The sequence below is a fragment of the Pseudochaenichthys georgianus genome, chromosome 7, assembly GCF_902827115.2.
Source record: "Pseudochaenichthys georgianus chromosome 7, fPseGeo1.2, whole genome shotgun sequence".
Taxonomy (NCBI): Eukaryota; Metazoa; Chordata; class Actinopteri; order Perciformes; family Channichthyidae; genus Pseudochaenichthys; species Pseudochaenichthys georgianus.
The window spans coordinates 43579108-43600589 of NC_047509.1; the positions used below are offsets into that span (position 1 = coordinate 43579108).

Genomic DNA, 21482 nt, shown 5'->3' on the forward strand with positions numbered 1-21482 from the left:
CGGAGTCCGACCCTTGTCAATTAACTACAGGGGTCCCTCAGGGCTCTGTTCTTGGTCCCCTCCTCTTCTCCTTGTACACAAACTCGCTCGGATCAGTCATTAGCCTGCATGGTTTTTCATACCACTGCTACGCTGATGACACCCAATTAATTCTGTCCTTTCCCCGCTCAGAGACCCAGGTCGTCGCACGCATCTCTGCTTGTCTAGCTGACATCTCTCAGTGGATGTCTGCTCACCACCTCAAGCTCAACCTTGACAAGACTGAAGTGCTTTTCCTTCCGGGAAAAGATTGTCCCACTCTTGACCTGACAATCAACATCGGCACCTCTGTTGTTTCCCCGACTCAGACTGCAAGGAATCTGGGTGTGACCCTAGATAACAACCTGTCCTTCACTGCAAACATCGTTGCTACAACCCGTTACTGCAGATACACGCTTTACAACATCAGGAGGATGCGTCCCCAGCTGACCCAGAAAGCCACGCAGGTTCTGGTCCAGGCTCTCGTCACCTCACGCCTAGACTACTGCAACTCCCTCCTGGCTGGTCTACCTGCATGTGCCATCCGACCTCTGCAGCTCATCCAGAATGCAGCGGCTCGTCTGGTCTTCAACCTTCCTAAATATTCCCACACCACGCCGCTCCTCCGCTCCCTCCACTGGCTTCCGGTAACTGCTAGAATCCACTTCAAGACAATGGTACTTGCGTACCATGCTGCGAATGGATCTGGCCCTTCCGACATCCAGGACATGGTTAAACCGTACACTCCAGCACGTGCACTCCGCTCTCCATCGACAAAACGGCTCGCTGCACCCTCACTGCGAGGGGGACCCAAGTTCCCATCAGCAAAAACACGTGGGTTTGCTATCCTGGCTCCAAGATGGTGGAATGAGCTCCCCATTGACATCAGGACAGCAGAAAGCTTACACACCTTCCAGACTGAAAACTCATCTCTTTCGACTCCACTTCGAGCGATAGAACTATTAACAAAGCACTTGTATACTAATAAAGGGCTGGCTTATCTAAAGCCAGTTGAGTAGCACTTGAAATGTTTTTGCTCTATGAAGCCTGATGTACTTATATGATTCTGTTTTCTTCAAGTTTGTATTTTGTTGGTCGAACGCACTTATTGTAAGTCGCTTTGGATAAAAGCGTCAGCTAAATGCTATGTAATGTAATGTAAAATGCCCTGTGTTTCACAGTTTGGGTGTCCTGCATAAACCTTTCCCCAAAATCTAAGTTTTCCTTTTTCCATTCTAGCCTTACTGAAAAATATCAAGCACAACAGCGGACATTTAAATGAATGTTGAATAATATGTGAGGAAAAACCATGTGTAATGTATGTTGGTTTATTCACATTGGTTACAGTGTGCTGTAGGTTTGCTAACATTGTCAGTTTCTAGAGAACAGGAGAAATATACGTACAGATCTGAGATCAGTTTAGTGAACAGTAGTGCATTCTGCAATCAGCTGTTCAACACTGAGACTACAAATAGTTGGCAGACAAATTGAACTTTGAAAACGTTGCACTGCACTCTAAATAACTGCTGAATACCACAAATGCCACATTATTCAAATGCCAATTTATACTTTACAATTTATAACTGTACATATATAAGCAGTGTTTTTGATTTCATCATTTCCCCATTCAGTTGTTTGAAAGACTGCAGGACGAGCAGCCAGGCTTCTCAGAGAAGATCACAGCCGTGAGCAGCGACCTGATCCGGCCCGGGATGGACCTGAGCGAAGAGGACCAGAGCGTCCTGGCCGACCGCGTCAACATCGTGTTCCACTGCGCCGCCACCATCCGCTTCAACGAGCCGCTCAAGTGAGCCCTATTCATGTTGCTCACTTTCCTGTACCTATCTTTCAATACATATCTTTGGATATGGCTATTTCTCCCAGATGGTTAAGCAGGTCTTTATCAATGTGTTTCTTTCTCCACTTATACATTTGGTACAGTTGTTCATAGTTCATTATCTGTTGTGTTTTTGCAGTCAAATGAAGAACTGATGAGTGTTTGCTTGACTTAGCAGTGAGACAACAACATGGTTTCAAGAGATCGTTCTCTCTTAAAGGTCACATGTCATGGTCCTTTCTACTGATCATAACACCATTGTTGAGGGATATAACAATAGAAAAATACTGTGCAATTTTCCAAACTCACATTGTTTGGCATACAGCATCTCTGTAAACTACGTGTATTCACTCTCTCCACTAAGAATTTCGCCGCGATCCCAACTGTCTGTTATCAGCAGCAGCCCGGAGGAGACATCAGCTGAGCTGCGTGTGTGTGTGAGGAAGTCCGTGGATTGGTCAATTTGGACCAATCAGCGGGGGCTTAACGTAACGGCTCCACGGATTGGTCCATGTCGTTCCGGTTACAACATGACGTCCTGATGTCCCCGGAAGAATCAAATGGATGATGACGTTTCACCAACGAGGCGTTTTGGGGAGTTCTTCTCTGTGTTAGAGTGTTACTCGCTACAGGGTGTACTTTGAGGGTTTTGACTCTGCACACCGTTTACATGCATAAAAACCTTCATAACACAAGCGTACGGTAATAACCGGAAAAGCATGACATGTGACCTTTAAGTTAGAATTACACAGAAATGTTCTTTATTACTGTGAACCAAACACTCACAGTGTTAACCTTTGAGACATGTATGATTGTGTTTGGAAAGCAACTCAATTACTTTGGAAGGAGTTTTTACATGTTTTATCTCGTTTGTTTAAACTGTACACACATTAAGAGAGCGTGGTTTAAGGTGGGGTTAGAGTAAATGCTGGAACTATTGCGTAACAAGCAACAGTCCCTTTGTGCAGCGTCTGTAGCTCCAGCGCTCATTCACTCAGTGTTGGGCTGATCTCTGGAAAGGCATGAACAAAGCTGGCAATCTCACTGCGACAAGACTTTGGGACTCTGACTATTGTTCATGAAATGGATCCACTTTGTGACTTTGACATTATTGCTGTTTTTTAATTGTTGTATAACAAATTAGATATAATGTGGTAGCTAGTACGCTCTAGAGCTTCTGGTAGATGTTTCACTTGTTGATGCTAAGCTAGGCTAACAACATCCTAGCTAGAGAAATGAGATTGAACAGACTCCAAAATGTTTGTCTTTAACCCCCCAGACGTACTGTTGGGTCAGTTAGATTAAACGTAACTGTCCCCCCGTCCCCCCCCCCCCCTCTCTCAGAGATGCGATGCAGCTGAATGTGCTGGCCACTCAGAAGATGCTGGCCCTGGCCCACAGGATGAAGCAACTGGAGGTCTTCCTTCATGTCTCCACAGCCTACGCCAACTGTGACCGAGAGCTCATTGAGGAGGTCGTGTACACCCCCCCCGTAGACTACCGCAGACTCATCGATTCTCTGGAGTAAGTTGGTCTGATCAGCTGTGGTGATGCTTGTTTCTCCACACAGATGTGTTCGTGCTCTGTTGTGTCCTCAGTTCACAGTAGATTGGGTTTATGGTCTACATTTCCTCTTTGGATGCATACAAAGCCAGTAAGAATGCACCATAAAGATTAGTGTCGCTGATACACTGATCATGCCAGCGTAGCAGGGCTGGAGAGTAAAGGCTGCTTTAGTAGCACTGATGTTGTTCAGGCTGCCAGGCATTAGTAAAGCATTAGAAGCCTGCAGATTAGTGCGAGGTTTCTGAGCGATGTATGTATAGAAAGGTAGCCTGGATATATATGTGCAAACATACTGAGTTTTACTGTGGAATGAATTAAACAAAATGGACCTTTAGCAGTGAGATGTATTCCCGTCTGATGCAGAGTGCTTTTAAGTAAGACCTCATACTCATAGACTGGAATGTGATGCCTTTCTTTGCGTGGAGTGGAAAAGGTTTTCACTAATGTTTTAATTAGTAATCCATTTTAACATTAATTCAGCTCATTAAACATTTGCCAACTCCGTGGTTAAATATCTGATATGCCATTAAACGATTTATTAAAGACCTTACATCTCGTGTTGATGACGTTAAAGAGACATCTTAGCAAACTGGCACACACTGAATGTAAACACACACTGTTTGCTCTGTTACCTGTTCAATAACATGTCACTTTTAGACATTGTGATCCAAGGGTCAGTCAGAGTGATTACAGGAGGTGTGTGTGTGTGTGTGTGTGTGTGTGTGTGTGTGTGTGTGTGTGTGTGTGTGTGTGTGTGTGTGTGTGTGTGTGTGTGTGTGTGTGTGTGTGTGTGTGTGTGTGTGTGTGTGTGTGTGTGTGTGTGTGTGTGTGTGTGTGTGTGTGTGTGTGTGTGTGTGTGTGTGTGTGTGTGTGTGTGTGTGTGTGTGTGTGTGTGTGTGTGTGTGTGTGTGTGTGTGTGTGTGTGTGTGTGTGTGTGTGTGTGTGTGTGTGTGTGTGTGTGGCCCTGACCAATTTGCTGCCCCCCCCCCCAAATGCAGACACTTACACTTACTATGACTCGTGCGTGTTGTGGCGTGACCACCAAAACAGAAAGATATGGACACAAGATGTGTGCAACTGCATTTAGTTTCCTATCCATTTGAACATGATTTTAAGTGTGGGTGGGGGACCTCACCTCCTATAGGGGGGTCCGGGGGCATGCACCCCAGGGAAGACTTTTTTTTTTAATATTGAAGTTAAAAGCATCAATCTGGTGCACTTTGAGAGCAACATTAGGAGATCTATGGATACATCTCTCAACACCCAAATGAAACAGAACTGTAAACAGATTTTCTTTTTTTTTATGGATATTTTACAAATCACTCCCCTTTCAAACTGTATTCTTGTTTATTAATAACAACTTTTTTGTACTGTCATATAGTATTTTATACCTGTTTTTCTCTTATTTTTATAACTATAATGATCATATAAAGGTGTGCCTTTACCTCACTGAGCTGAGGTTATCAGAGCCTCGCAGTCTTTCAGGAGAGAGCTCTCTAAAGCTCTCCCCCCGCGGCCGCTTACACAGTAAATTAAAATGTTAATAAAAGCACACAGAAGCTGTGTACGTTTTTTGGGAGTTTGATTTATTTTAAATTAACACAAATACAACATTAAAACCTATAATTGCACACTACCATTATTAAAAAAAAAAAGAACAATTTCACATAAACCTCTGGTTTTTACTGGGGCTGGGGCAGTTCAACTTGATTTTGGGGGGGGTGTGTGCCATAGTTTATGGGCGCTGTACGCAATATAGTCGTAGTTCTGTTAGTATAAGATAATAAGATGTACTTTGTTGATCCAAAATCGGGAAATTGTGTTGTTTTTTTTATTATTTCTAACTTTTTTGTCTTCTTTTTCCCCCCCAATTTTCGGCGCCCCCTATGGGTTGATGCGCCCTTAGCATTCGCCTATACTGCCTATGCTGAGGGCCGGTCCTGTGTGGGTGGGTGTTATATCTCTTTCAGAAACTTCAATGATTTCTCCTGAACTATTTTTAAAAACACAAATAAGAACTTTAAGAAAGGTAACGTTAACCTTTATGGACTCAACATCTTTCAGCGGCATCCGTCCGGAGGATGGAAGGCTGACAGGCAGGTAGGCCATCCAGTTATTTTAGCCGGGCCGGCTCAGATGATTGGTCGTGCTTTTTACAGTATTACGGCTTCCACAGGTGACATTTTTTTAATGGATATTTTGTCAAAGCACTTCAGATATTCATTGCTATCTGGATGTTAAGAGCATTCCATGGAATATAACAAAAAGTGTATCTCGAGCCAGTTTCTCAAACTTACCTACCCCACCTTTAAGTACATTTTTCTGGTATCAGTACTTTACTCCACTATTTATTTTTCTGACGACTTTACTTTTACTATTTACATTTTTAACACAAATACCTTTACTTTCTTCTACTTACATTTTCAAAACAGATTCGTTACTTTAGTTTTAATTTGCATTTGGTGGCGTGATCATTATTATTTAGTCATTGCATGCAAGTTGGCAATGGCCTTGATAATCCCCTGAATTATCACTGTGACATTTTTGGACCACATTTTGTACTAGTGTTCATGGTTCAACGATAATGGCTTCTACTTAGTTAGACATTTGAGGTTTTGAGTTTTGTATAGATTGTGCCTGAAATCCAGATAAATTGTTATCTCTTCCTCGGAGTGCCTTTAAAGGTGGGGTGTGTAATTTATTTCAGAAACACTTTTTGTTATATTCCATGGAATGCTCTGAACATCCCGATAGCAATGAATATCTTAAGTGCTTTGACAATAAATCCATAAAAAAATGTCATCTGTGGAAGCCGTACTGTAAAAAGCACGACCAATCATCTGAGCCGGCCCGGCTAAAGTAACTGGGTGGCCTACCTGCCTGTCAGCCTTCCATCTGTGCACACACTTATCTCGTGCCCTCATTGGTCATGTGCACGTTCGTGTGTGTTGGAGGAGGGGCTCTGTGAGGAAGTCTGAAGGAAGAGGCAGATTTTTTCCGGTTGTGTATTTTCAAATGTTGGCGCATTCGAGCTGCTTTCTCCAAAATGACATACCCCACCTTTAAGCTTGGCAGTACAATCACCATATTATTTTTTCATTTCTTTCCGGCGATTAAAGACACATTTGTATTGCTCCATATTAAAACTGTATTTGGTTTAATAAATAACTTTATTTATTGTTCACTTTGTCCAGCTGGATGGATGATGAGCTGGTGTCTGCTCTGACTCCCAAACTCATCGGGGAGCGTCCCAACACCTACACCTTCACCAAAGCCTTGGCTGAATACATGGTGCAGCAGGAGGCCGGAGACCTGAACGTGGCCATCGTCAGACCCTCCATCGTGGGGGCCAGCTGGAAGGAGCCCTTCCCTGTGAGTCACCCAGCCTGCTGGTGTTGTGTTGCTGTGTCAGGATGTGATTCACCTGGAGTCAGGGAGAGAGTTACTGTTGAATGAAATGTTCCACTACACCACAGATTAACTTCAGGTTCTGATATTCAAATGTACTAAGGAAGGGAAAACCATAATACTTCTACCAACTTTAGGGCTCTGGCCATTTTCTGTGTTTTCAAAATCTCCTGAATATTGCAGTAGGATTGTGTTCATTTAAAGGTGTTAAGGTTTTGTATTTTTTCGACTCCACTTCGAGCGATAGAATTACTAACAAAGCACTTATATACTAATAAAGGGCTGGCTTATCTAAAGCCAGTTGAGTAGCACTTGAAATGTTTTAGCTCTGTGAAACCTGATGTACTTTATGATTCTGTTTTATTCAAGTTTGTATCTTGTTGGTCGAGCGCACTTATTGTAAGTCGCTTTGGATAAAAGCGTCAGCTTAATGTAATGTAATATTAGCTTAGCACAAGGTCATGTTGACAGGGCTCAGCGTCACATGGTATAGGTAGTTTGAAACAATGATTTATCCACTTCACAATGGTGAAGAAAATACAATTACTTTAACAGAGGTAGCACAAAAGTGGCCCTGTTTTATTGTGTGTATTGAACACACAACATAACATTGTCCATTTTTGTATGTCCATTTCCAGCTGTTTCTCTTCTCTTAAAGCACTCCCTCTTTAATGCTGCAAACACAGAAAGGAGTGAGGCATGTGCAGACAAGAAGCTCTGTACACCTTTAGCTCCTGACTAATCACTGTGGAGGGCCTGTTGCATTTCTGGTTTAGGAGAGTTTGAGAAAACATACCGTAAATAAATCAAGCAATTCCTTGCATATAAGACGGTTTAGCCAGCAAATGCAGCAAAATATGTCAAATTGCAATTTTTTTTAGTAGTATTAGTTAGGGATGTAACGATACCAAAAACTCACGGTACGATAATATCGCGATAACAAGTCCACGGTACGGTATTTATCGCGATATTGAATAATAAAGGAGAACAATTATTTTTATTTTTTTTCAATAAAAACATTTTTTACTCAAATGTTTTCTTTATTACATAATACATCTGATTTGTACAGCATGTTAGTAGGATAGCAGTATTTTAAAGTGTCAAAAACAAAGTGACAGTAAAAGACTGGAACAAGAAAACCAGTGTTTTTGTGCCAAACAAAGTAGGCATTTTCTTTGTGCCACTGCATCTCACAAATAAACAAGGACATTTAATAATCAGACCCTGCAATAAAATAAATCAAGTTTCACTTTAGTTTTTCAAGTAACTCAACTCAAACTCACGAGTCACTCACTCGGCATCATCAGACAGGTTTTTAGGAATATGAGAATGTCCACATTTGCAGGTATTTAGAAGCTGGGATGTTTGGGCGTTTACAATACCCCCTGCTCTGGAAACAACTCTCTCGCTTGGTACTGATGTTGCTGGGACAGCAGTGGTCGCGTTAACCAAATATTTTATTTAACAATGACGGAAAAATCTGAAAGCAGTCTGTCATTTTGACAGATTAGAACAAACTCGGAACAGCGCCAACGTGTCCCCGCAGCGAGGCTCTGGTGTTCTGCCGTGTTATGCCCTCCAAAAGGAAATGATATAGTTTCCAAACCGTACTTTGCCGTATAGATCAACACATGTCTGGGAGGTTTTGCTTTACGCTGTGCGCGCTCCCACGAGGTGCATGCACACACGACATAACACCGCCCCCCCCCCCCCGCTGACAGTTCACGAGCGTGCTCTCTCTCTCTGTTCAGACCCGACGGGTAATAAGGGATTATGACGGATATTTTACGATCCTGTCTGTCAAAATGACGGACAGCGAAAAAGTCGAACTCCACCTCAGTGGGACGGAGAGATATGCTTTGGCCATGGGGGACAGCAGTGGGTCAAACTGTGCATTATCTCTCCACCACTTCAAAAACAATACCGTGTTCGCCAAGAAGGTGAGGCTTATTGACAGAGATATAAATATACTGTTGGTACTTGTCAATGTCTCTAGGTGTGTACTGTGTACATGTAGCCCTGTAAATACCATGTCCTTTTGTGTTCTGTTGTTTTATGTTCATGTTGTAACCTACTTGCTGCCATGTTGGACAGGTCACTCTTGAAAAAGAGATCGATGATCTCAATGGGACCACCTGGTTAAATAAAGGTTTAAAACAAAAAAAAGTGTTTAAAAAAGAATTAATAAAAAAATCGCGGTTCATTTTGTCAATCTCACGACGGTATTGGGACGTTTATTTACCGCGATATTCGGTATATCGTTACATCCCTAGTATTAGTAAGTAATTTGGTAACTAAAAAAACAAAAAATGTCCAGATGAATTCCTGTTGATTAAACAGCTGATGGTTTCAGTTCTAATGTGAAGCTCCTCTGCTCTGACTGCTCTCTCAGGGTTGGATTGATAACTTCAACGGACCTAGTGGAATCTTCATTGCCGTAAGTATTGACAGAAACCGTATCATTGTTTTTATCGATTTATAGAAAGATGAATTGTTTCAGTAAAGCATGGTAGCCTAGCTCCACTGAAAAGAAAGAAATAATGATAAACAGACACATAATTCCTTGCATCAACTCACTGAAAGGAACCACATGGATGTGAAAACGTGCAGTTTGATGGGGGGGGGGGTGGGGTCGCTGTCTTTTAAGTTGCCCTGATGACAGTTGTTACTGATTTGAAATGGAACATCAATCAAGAGAGTTACATATGTTAGTGTGTATAACTTTGAAGCAGTCTGTCAGGTCAGATGTTTGTCCTCCTGAGAATCACAACTATATATAAGTATTAGGTCAAAGGTTGTTTATGACACAAAGTTGCACCAGGAAAGATGATGTACAAATGCAGCTGCCTTACCTACTTAGGATTAAATCCTAAAATATCTACTGCAGCCTGAACCTGTCTTAATGACTGATTAACGTGCTTCAGATGTTCCACTGTCAGAATTTCTTGACGGTATTAGCCGCTTTCACACCAAGTATTTTCATAGCCGCGCGAAGTAGGGGTGCTGGGGGTGCTGCAGCAATTTAGGAGAAATCTACAGACGCAAATAGACAAACTATAGTAAAATAAACACTTACATTTTGTACGTTTTCCTTCCAAAAGCCTGAAAGAAACATGTTATAGAATCAAAATAGCACAACATCTCAAAATTGACCAGTACTTGAAAAACGATGTTTTTGCCTGCCGTGTCTCGCCTTTAACAAACAATTTATGCGGCTCGTATCGCTGACAGCCGGGCACCGCCTTTTTTTTTTTTTAAGCGGCCTCCTCCCCACTTTTGGCAGTACCCCCTGAGCAAAATGACTTCCCGCGGCTATGAGTATTTTGCCGTACTTAGTGCCCAGCACTTATGGTGCATTTCCACAACAGCGCGGAGCTCGCTTTAAGCGTGCCTTGCCCAGCCCGTTTTTGGTTGCGTTTCCACTAGGCATAGTACCGGCTAGCGGGTACTTTTTCACAGTTTTTCTGGCCCCATACAATCGAGGTTCTTTCCGGGCCAACAACCAGGCTGAGTCGGGCTGAGTATGCTAAACTAGAGAGAGAATCGCTGGCAAGGGAGCTACAACTCCAACAAAATGAACATATTTGACCGTGATTTAATTGTAATACACGTTTCAAAACAATGCCGAAGTAACGACATACTGATACTGGTTAGTAAAAGTAGAATTAATGCTTTGACAAGTCTGCAGACAGACGGCAGGCGGAAGAACCTTTTAAAATGCGTGTTGTCTAAATGGAGCTTGGCTAAGCTAACGCAGTATATGCTCCGACCGTCCACACTCACAACAACGGCCTCCAGACATAAATAAAGCAGCGACTGTATTCTCCATGACACAGGCAGTCTGTGGTTTGTACTTGTTTAACTTCTGTCTAGTTTCTGAACAGATATGAGGAGCTGTGAGCTCTGAGTGCTAAGAGCTAACGGCTGATGTTGTTTTTCTGGGGTTCTCATTGAAGATGACGTCACGGCTCCGCCTACACTGCGTTACTATAGTTACTGCCCCAGTTCCTAAACTGTAATGGAAACGCAGCATGAAGTGAGCCAGTCCTAACAAGGCCTAATGAGGCCTAGCCATACCGAGCGAGGCCCTGGGTGTTTCTCAATGTCGAGTAAAGCTGCTCCAGAGCCACTATTTCAAGCATACTACGTCATCAAGTGCCGCAGAAGGACTGTTCCAATGTCCAGCATACTTTGAATTCTACCGAGCCCGGCGTACTTCGTTTCGAGGCTGCACATGTGTAGACTCCGCGGTCTTAAAATCCCCACAATGCTTTGCGCACGGACCAATTTCCCCAAATCTGTGGCGGAAAATGTAAGATGGTGCCTCTCATATGACGCATACCTGCACACTTGCCCGCCTGTTCCACTCTTCATTTTCCGAATGCCAGGAAGTATTCTTGCCTCGCTTCTGAAGCAAGTGACTCGGAAGACATGTGCTACCAAGCAAGCGTACTCGACATTGAGAAACACCCCCTGTAGTGGAAATGCGCCATTAGTGCCAGCACTTAGTTCCCCCATGGCACTAAGTACAGATCGCGTTCACACCGGAATAAATTCCCTGAGGGAAGATTAGGCAAATGAAGCCGCTGACGTCACTTCGTCTTCTTCTGCTTTGGGTTTACTGGCAGGCCGCAAACAACTTCACGGCGTATACTGCCGCCCAAAGTCCCCGGAGTTGGGGACTGGCTTCAGTAGAAGCTGCTGGGACTCCCAGCAGCTTGAAGCCTTCAGAGTAAATCACTCCACCGCTCCCATGTTTTCTTTTGTGTTGCCATAAGTTATTCTCTCTCCGTTGGTGCGCGGGGCTAATGCTAATGCTAATGCCAGCAAATACAATGGCTGCTTCACAACACTTTTCAGAGTTTTACGGGGCGTGGTTTGCAATTCGCCCAGCCAATAGAAATTGGTACTTTTTTTCCCCAGCATAGTACCACCTCTCTAGCCGGGACTGAAAATGGGGGTAAAAGTTCTCTGAACCAAGTACTCTTTTTGGTGTGAACGCAAAATTCCAGGCACTAACGGAACTAAACGAGAAAAGTACGGGTAAAAGTACTCCGGTGTGAACGCGCCTATTAACAGACACACCTGTTTTAACAGTGACAGAGGTCTAGTGGGCCTGTTTAATGCTGCTGTTTGCTGGCTCACATAATTCAACTGGGTAGGGTAGGTTTGGAGAGCCCTGCGATCATGATGCTAGATGTCTGTTCCATGACTGCAGGCTGGTAAGGGGATCCTGCGTACCATGAGAGCGTCCAACGATGCGGTGGCGGACCTGGTGCCGGTGGACGTGGTCATCAACGCCACGCTGGCTGCTGCCTGGTACTCTGGATCTCAGACACTCAAAAGGTTGGAGAGACACGTGTCTCACACATCTTCTGGATAAGTTGGAATGAAATGTTAATGTGCTTTTAACGGTAAAATGCAACTATTCCCTGAACTATTACCTCCATATCACAGGTCTAAAAGCATCATGGTGTACAACTGCACCACCGGAGGCATCAACCCGTTCCGCTGGGGGGAAGTTGGTATGAGTTCTCTTTCTCTCTGCTCAACACAGCATCTGTAAAGGCCTTACTGGTAACGACATACTCTGGTTGTAATACGACCCACTGTCTGGCACACCCAGAGGAGAGCTTTGGTTCAGTCGCACCCTACGGGTCCTGCTTTATAGCTGCCACAGAAGAAACACATCGTAGGTGATGTTCACAATGCCCTTTGGTCATTCTACATTCATAGATTTGATAATCACACCTGAACTGAGTTTATTTATCTTTTAGTTTTAGGGTTTGCTATAAACTGCAGCCATAACTTCTCTCGTTCAGCCGTGTACACGGTGATGTTGTGTTTACCTCACTTAGGATACGCATGAATGGGTGCATCCTTCGGAGTGGCTACAGGAAGAGTTAAAGTCTGAGAGATATGTTGGTTCAGGATGAGAACACGTTCTGTCTGAGAAGTGCATAACTACTGCCGACTAGTGCTGGGGGGAAACGATTATTTCGAAAACGATTAATCGGGCGATTATTTGATCGATTAGTCGACTAATCTAACGATTATTTTTCTGTTGTTCAATTCATAAAAAACGTAATGTAAAAAAAAAAATGTTCACAATACTGTGTCTCAGGGGATCTTAATATTTAACAAACTATTAATGTGTTATACCAGATTAACGGAAATAATCTCAGCTAACTGACGATACAAACCATGTTTACCAAAACACAAGTCTCATAAGAAGCATCTAAATGACCCATGAGCGAAAAATGCTAACGGACATTGGCACAGAACTCAAGATAAAAGTACCCTTATTACTCATCGTAGCAGCACATACAAGATATCCGATTAAAGCTGAGACTCCACAGATTATGTAGGTATATAGTATCATCACTGAGTGATCCGGACTCGCGACAGGGGAAGCAAATACAGTCATCACAACACGTACCTTTACAGAGTTTAGGGAGATCGTCTCACCACCGTAGCTGTCAATCTGATCAAAAGACGTGTTCAATGGCATTAAAATGAGAAAAAACGCGGCTGAATCGGTTAATCCATAGGTTTTTAACGTCTATGTATAAAAAAATTATTGAATTTATAATCCATAATTCCATTTTAATGTAAAAATCGGAGAGCAAATGCTAGCTGCTAATGGTAGCCACCACAGCTAGCTGGCGCTTTAAATGTTCCAACAGAGCCGTTGTGCTTGTGTGATATGCCAACTCCATTTGGCAAAGACTGCAAATGACAATATCTTTGCGTTTTGGACTAACTTTAAAATATTCCCATGCTTTTGAAGACCTAGGGCGAGATGTTTTCGTTTGAGGGCTTCGTGCGCAATCCTGTGAGGAGGTGGTAGCCGTTTCAGTCTCCATTGTGTTTGAAGTGCGATTGCGAACTGCTTGTTGCTTTGTTTACACACCCACGTGTGTGTAGCGACGCGTCGACGCGGAAATATGTCGTCGACGATATTTTGAAGTCGACGCGTCGCTCCAGCACTACTGCCGACACAGTCTGCTGTGTTCCTTCAGCCTACAGATGTGTTCCTTCAGCCTACAGATGTGTTCCTTCAGCCTACAGATGTGTTGCTTCAGCCTACAGATGTGTTGCTTCAGCCTACAGATGGGCACATCGCTTTTTATATACACTGTTAACTTCAGTGGTTGGAAGAAATGGAATAAACGATAGTTGACCACAAGGTCAATCTGAGTAGCTGCTCAGGAGGTTACCCTCACATCCCACAGCAGGTCTGCCTGAGCACCACGGGTACAGTAGCTGACTAAGCTGCACTACATGACCCTGGACCCCGTCTGCTGAACACATGTCATCAGTCGGTGGAATTGTTTTGCCAATGATGAATACCTTTGTGAACCTCAAGTACTATATGTGCGCAGCGTCAGAGGAGTATTAGATGCATTTAATAGTTTGTTAAATCTGGTGGTGTTATATTGGATTACTGTTTATTTAGTTGACGTCCTGTGAACCACACAATGACGGTCATGATAGCTAGCATGTGGGTTATCTGTAGAGTCGAACTTAAGCGTATCAGATGTGAGCTATGTAATGACTGGGGAAGCAGTGCTGAAGCTTCCAGTCAGGCATATAACCATGTGTGTAACTGCTGATTTGATGATGTGTTGAACCACCCTGTGTTTCTTAGAGTACCATGTAATATCCACATTCAAGAGGAACCCCCTTGAGCAGGCCTTCCGTCGGCCCAATGTTAATCTAACATCCAATCACCTTATCAATCAGTACTGGATCGCCGTGAGCCACAAGGCTCCGGCCTTCCTCTATGATCTGTACCTCAGGCTGATTGGACGAGAGCCCAGGTAACCTCATCATCGCCGACTTGGACGTGTCTCGCCTCTGCTGTTTAACGCCAAACGCCCCTCACACGCCCACACACCTCTGCTGCTTTAGTCTGTCACTTTCCTGTAGTGTAGTAGCCTAACTGCAATGCCAACGTGTTACATGGTGCTTGTGTGCAGTTGTGTTGGCAGTTGAAGAGTGTATACCCCAGCTGCTCTCACCAGAGTCACTGCTGGGTTCTGCACTCTCACAGCGTGCTGTTTACAATGTGGATATCCTCAGGTGGGTTCCCAAACGGTCAGCACTGAGGGCGTCTTAGTCCAGCTCATCATGGACTATGTTGGACTTCAGAATGACCATGCTTTTGGGAACCCAACCCAAGTTGCCATTTTCAAAATAATGTTAACATCCAGATATGTAAATGTCTGGAGCCATTCAGACATCATTCTGTTCCAATGACAGCAGGGGTCAAGCCCTCACTGCAGGCTGCTTTGTGCCTTTATCAGAAGAGGAGGACACAAGCCTTACCTTCATCTCGTGCTCTCTGTCCTGTCCTATGTCTCTCTCTACAGAGTACTGTATAAACATGAACTTCAAGACCAATCCCTTAGAGCAGGCCTTCAGAAGGCCCAATGTCAATCTGCGCTCCAACCCCTTTACTAATCAGTGCTGGACGGCGCTCAGCCACACGCTGCCCGCCCTGCTCTATGACTGCTGTCTCAGGCTGACCGGCCGCAAGCCCCGGTAAGGTTGCAACGGCACCCCCACCCTGCACATTCCCACCTGCCAGTCAGCACCCCCCCCTCCCTTACTGTTTGTCTGTTTTCTTTACTGACTGGTTCTGTGGGATGGAGGGAACGGGGAAGGGTCCAAGCAGCAGGGACACACTTTGGCTCTGTCTTTAAGTGACCCCCTGGCATCAGCTGCACTTGTATGTGAAGACGGGTTGTCATGACAACAAGATGTGGCTTCTATCAGAGCATGTTTTCAGCTTTGCTCTGTTGTTGGGAATTATTTTGTAAGACTTGTTGTAAACACGCCATGCTGGGAACATGACATCCATTATTACCATCCCCCACGTCTTACCCAATCATGGAAATCCTGAGGCATCATGGGACACATCATGTCCCGCGGAACACAACCCCGATGCATGTTAACCGATCGATGTCCACATGTGTGTTCTTTCTTCACTACAAGCCACAGGTATTTCAGACAGTCGATGCGAGCCAAGCAGTCACTGCAGTGAGCGCGTGGATCAGCTCTCACCTAGTGTCCGGCTGTCTGAAACTCATCTGGCTTCGTAGCTAACTCACATTACTCGGCTGCGATGTGATTGGGAATGCCAACAGCTGTTCTGTCAGTGTTGCCTCTGCCTCTGTGTGCTGACCAGCCGTGCATGTTCGTCCTCAGAGTGAGGACAGGAGGGATCTGAGTCTCAACCCGCCTGCGTTACCGTGCATGTTCGTTCAGAATGACGGGCCTATTGGATAAGGGCCTTTTTATTCATGATACATTTAAATAGTTGCAACCATGCAATTTACTTTCTGGTCAAATGTAGACTTGGAGAACTTTTACGTTTGAATTCATTACAAAAGCTGCGCAGTTTGAGACCCAGAGCCCCTCCTCTAACCCTAACCCTAATGGGCACTGCGGTTTCACATGTCACCCTGGTTACTAGAAAGCTGTTTACTAGTTTGAATAATCATCACTAACATCCAACTAACATGAACTGAGACGTTAACTGGATTCAGAGCAGGGCTCCGTCTGCCCCTCGGGACCAAATCCCATTTCATCCATATTGAATCCATCTGACCTGAAACATGTTGATTGGCCCATGTAACGGTGTCCCGTGTCCTCGTGACCTGCAGAGTGAATCCAGTTAGTGATCAGGCTCTCACTCACAATGTGTGTACCCCTCTTGACCGTGTTGACAATGTGTAAAGAGAATCATGATGTGTTTTGAACATTTCTAAACCATAACTGTAAAACAAACTGTTGCACTACATAGTTGTGTAGCTAAGTTAAATCATTAAGGTGAAGAGGGGCACAGACACTTGGCACGGTACAGCTCATATACCACCTGGATATATTACAGGTTACTAGATGTGTGTCATTTGTTCACGCCTTGTGAAACATCTGTGCACGTCTCAGGGTGTCAAATAATCCACTTCAGACTGAATTCAAACTTGTTTTGTGTAAAATAACTTTGCCACAAATGTACTTTTGTATCACTCCACCTGGTGTTCATCGTTGTCGTTTTGCTAACCTGCTGCCTCTGCTCTCTCCTCCAACACCATGGCCCCCATCCGGCTCTCCATTCCTGACTCCTCCCCTCCTCCCATGCTCCCTCACCCCACCACCTCTCTTTATATCCTTTCCCTCTCCTTGCTGCTTCTCTGTGCACTACAACCACCTTTATCCCTTCATATCTGTTTCACCTTCCTCCATATTATTGCTTCTTTCCTTTTTGTCTGTCTTGCTTTCCCCGCTGGTCTATCATAGGATGATGAAGACAATCACGCGCCTCCACAAAGCCATGATGGTCCTGGAGTATTTCACCAGTCACTCCTGGGTGTGGAGCAACGAGAACGTCACCATGCTGATTGGCCAAATGAGCCAAGAGGATAAGAAGGTGGGAGGACACAGAGGATGGGCTTGTGTGTATCTGTTGCCATGTGCGCTGCGCCACACAGGGCTGGAACACTGGGGAGATTCACCCCTCGGTGTGCCACAGTCTGACAGTGGGCCGGCTGCAAGAGAGGCATTCATCCAGTGCTGACGTCAGTGCGGGGAACAGAGGGGCTTTAGAGGGCTGTCTGCAGGAATGTGTGTGTGGAGGGGATGTTGATGTGCTGCCACTTTCACACATTAGACGTATTGTTCCTGCACGAAGACACACTCACAGTAATTATCGTGACGGAAGCATATCTGATGAAAAAATACTATAAAATAGTTTATTTCATTAGTAATTCCACAATAGTGTTGACAGTGTCGATGCGCTGCTCTCCTCTGAGCTACTGATTCCGTGTGGCTGCGTGGGGAGACCACGGGGGGTTGGGTTAGACGGCTGGAGTTCAGTGCTGCAGCCGTCAACACTAACATATGCAACTCTTCCCTTTCCCTCTTTTGATATGTACGTTTGTTACCTTAAATGTCGGTATAAGTTGAATAGAATAGGACCAGTAGTGTCTTCAAATGTGTTCTGAACCATTGTTACAGGTGGAAAGGTAGAATGGGTCATGCTGTCAGTAAACATGATGATACGTGCTAAGCGTCAGCGTGATGGAGCTGTCACTGTGAGACTGTTGGAACGCTAACATTAGCACTAATGCTAATCAATGCTATTCCTAAGTGTAGCTCCACAGAGCCGAGTCATCTCGGTACATCTGTGGTGTATATTTAAAGAGGCCCTGATTAGCTTGTGGGTCGTTTCCTTTCCCGTAGTGTGTGCTATAGGTTTGTGGACATGGAAATGCTCTGCAGAGGCTCCGATCCCTGAGTGTCTCTCGTTTTTGTTTTCTACACTGTAAAAAACGTCAAATATTTAAAGTACCAGCCAAAATACACAATCAAGAATATGTGGTGATGAACTCCATCTGCGGATGATGTGCTTATGGTTGGAGACTGCATCTTTTGTCAGTCACTGCAACGTTTTGATTTTAACTGAATGTTTCTTGCGTTTTGATTTTTGTAGGTTTTCAATTTTGATGTGCGTCAGCTGCACTGGGCAGAGTACATGGAGAGCTACTGCATGGGCACCAAGAAGTACGTCCTCAACGAAGAGCTGTCGGGCCTGCCTGCTGCACGCAAACACCTCAACAAGTAAGACGGACACGAGACCCACTGAGCGCTCGTCTAGCTCACAGTGCACTCCATTATTTACATTCTCCTGCATCTTTCCATAACAGCTGATGTCTCCTCAGTCAGACAGTTGTTCAGGGGATCCTTTGGAGTGCAGAGTGGATAGTTCAGCATGCAGACTGGCAATGAATTAAAAGAAGCTAAATATCTGTGTACATGAACTGTGGATATGATTCTTGTCTGAGCGACTTTAGACACGTCCTATCTGTACCATAGCAAGCCTCAAATAGGAGTCCTCCTGTTTGAAGTCCATACATCGTCTGAATTGTGTTTCCTCCCCAGGCTGAGGAACATCCGCTACACCTTCAACACCGTCCTGGTTGTGCTCTTCTGGCGCGTCTTCATCGCCCGGTCCCAGATGGCCAGGAACATCTGGTACTTTGTGGTGAGCCTCTGCTTCAAGTTCCTCTCCTACTTCAGAGCATCCTCCAGCATGAGATAAGGATCCAGGCGACGGGTGGGTGGTGGGTGGGGGGACGCATCAATGAAGAGACACTGGCTGTGGATGACGACCGGTTCCTGAGCTCAAGGCCCTCGCTGTCTGTCTCTGGCCCGCTTTGCCTGGAGGATCAGATGGACCCAGGACACAGACAGAACCACCGGAGGCCACAGCCGTCTGAATGTTGATCTCTAGCATTTCATAAAACAGAGGGCACGGATCTATCTCACTTGTACAACGCTCAGATTAACAACTGTTGGACGAGTTAGAGAAGCAGGAGCACAAGCCCTGTTCCGGTTGGTTTCCGTTAGCCCCGCCCCCCTCCCCGGTGCCGGCTGCACTGCTGCAGTCTTTGAGCTCCAACGCATCCAACTCACTCCACCTGGTCTGCCTGCTCGCCTGAAACTAAGCTATGCATTGGATGAAGCTTCGCTGCAGAACCCCTCCGTCTGTTTCAGTCCTTCCAGTCTTCCTCTTCCCCCTCTCCTTGTCCTTCCTATGTAACCTTTGATTGCAAGATAAGCAGTCAAGCTGCAGTGTAAGTTATATTTCTCTGTCACCTGAAAACATCTCAATTTATTTTCTACCGTGGTATTTGTGATTGTTTTTTGTCATTTCTTGTTCCTAGTTAGGCCTATTGAAATGTCTACAAACAGGACTGTTTGTGAAGAAGAATAGGTAGCGGTCAGCTTCTGGGGGTTTGAGGCAGCTAAAGGAAGAGTCTGTACTGACTCAGCGAAGGCTTGTTTAGGGAGAGGGATTGCTGATACTGCTCCACCTCAGAAGCCCGATTCCAGTGGAGTGTTGGCAGCTCTGTGAAGACAATGTTTCCATTGCAGGGGCTTTAGTAGGGTGGGGGGGGGGGCTGTGCAGCACTCAGAGTTATCTTTAATCTTCCTGCTTGGCAAACACGCTGACAACAACCCCCCCCCCCTGTATATCTCTGGCTAGTTCCATAATCCGTACACTATGGATTGTACATGGCGGCTTTCCCCTGTGCCTACACACTGATTGTACTTTAAAGAAGCTTCTTCTTCTACAGGTTTCCTTTGTCATTCATCTTAAAGCTCTTTTTGCCAAAGTACCTCTACCAGCTCATAGGATGGGGGGGGTGTAGTCGAGAGGAGACATACGTTCATTTAAGGCTTCTTTCATTTAGTTCTGGTAGCCATTTTGATCATGGATACACAGTGGGGGGGTGACTGTTATGCATTGCTTTACACTACCTTTCAGGTAGCTCACACTCTGTGTCTAAGTCCTTTGTCTGGGTCATCATTCGTCATGTTACTAGTTAATTTTCTATATTAGTTCTGTAACTGTAAGTATGCAGGATTTGCTTATGCTATTTATAACCTGCTGTTATACTCCGGGACCGTTCTGTTGCCTTCTTCATCCCGTCTTGTTGCCTAAGAAATTAGCTTGTTTTTGTTCAGATGAATGATTGTCTTGTTTCTCTGGGTTTTCTATGAATACATCATCATTGCCATAGAGTCTCTGACCCACCTGAGGTGTACACTGTCTCCGGGGTCTGGAGCAGGCAGGGGGGTCTGAACAGCAGGGGGGGCCGTGCCCTCCTCTCTGGTTGTTTGCATGTGTCTCAAAATGTCTTCGCCATAGTAGCTCCAAACGCCTACATGTGGTATTTCTCACCTTCACAGCATGAACCATTTGACAAAGGATCATGTGACCTGGTGGAAGGATGCACCCTTTTGGAAAGATGTGTGAATTGTGCCTGAACTTTTTTAAATATTCTAACAATGTGAAATTAGATCCGTTTTCTAATTATTTGATGTACAGCTCTATTTAGGTAGACTTCAAATTACAGATGTATTTTTATGCTGATGACATGCGTGGATATTTTACTGACGAGAAGCTTATGGATCCAACTTTAGCTGATGTAAATATGAGTGCAGTATGTGTAGAGCTGAATTGAAATATTAAAGGTTGCTTGTAACTGTGCTGTATGTTCATGTACTCTCATTGTCTCTGAATGTAACAGAATAACAGCCTGACCTGTTTGCACACACTGACTCCTGAACAAGCAAACTCTGGGGAAGAGCCGGGAAGCCAATACGGAAGTGTCACACACTGCAGTTCATATATTGGCCGATAAGCGATGGCTGCAGAAAGGAGCAATTTCCATAGACCCCCATGTTAAAATGCCCAACTTTACAGCAGAAAAAAACATGTTTCTCTCCCTGGCTCCATACATTTTTATTATCGATATAGTTAGATTCCACCTTCATGATTATGGATCTCTGAGTGAATTGTTTTCTAACGCGACCCTTTTATTTATATTAGGTCTTAACGTTTTTGCCTAAATTAGGGCGTGGTCACATTGAGTGACGGCTCTGTCAAGTGCCTGCCGCTGTTAGCTTCTTGTCTCTGCTAGCTGCTCCGTGAAGCTAGCTACAGGGACTGGAGAGGCTTCTCAATACTCACATTTCCCCTCCTCGACTCCCCTCCTCGAGACTTAGTCCCGCCCACAGGAGATGCGAGCGGAGGACCGAGGAGAGAGGAGGGGAAGCAGCAGACGTTTAAAGAAATGAG

The 21482-nt window shown here is 44.7% G+C and overlaps 1 protein-coding gene across 2 annotated transcripts in view; it reads left to right on the plus strand.

Moving 5' to 3' along the window:
- Positions 1-20891, plus strand: part of LOC117449127 (fatty acyl-CoA reductase 1-like) — a 57955-nt gene extending 37064 nt beyond the window's left edge. For both annotated transcript variants that reach the window (XM_034086537.2, XM_034086538.2), the window contains exons 4-13: positions 1650-1825; positions 3200-3379; positions 6616-6793; positions 9222-9266; positions 12048-12175; positions 12287-12354; positions 14481-14652; positions 17135-17264; positions 18327-18454; positions 18776-20891. In XM_034086537.2, the coding sequence (XP_033942428.1) occupies positions 1650-1825; positions 3200-3379; positions 6616-6793; positions 9222-9266; positions 12048-12175; positions 12287-12354; positions 14481-14652; positions 17135-17264; positions 18327-18454; positions 18776-18935 (1365 nt within the window). In that variant the 3' untranslated portion in view covers positions 18936-20891. The remainder of the gene's footprint in view (positions 1-1649; positions 1826-3199; positions 3380-6615; positions 6794-9221; positions 9267-12047; positions 12176-12286; positions 12355-14480; positions 14653-17134; positions 17265-18326; positions 18455-18775) is intronic.
- The last annotated feature ends 591 nt before the right edge of the window (positions 20892-21482 follow it).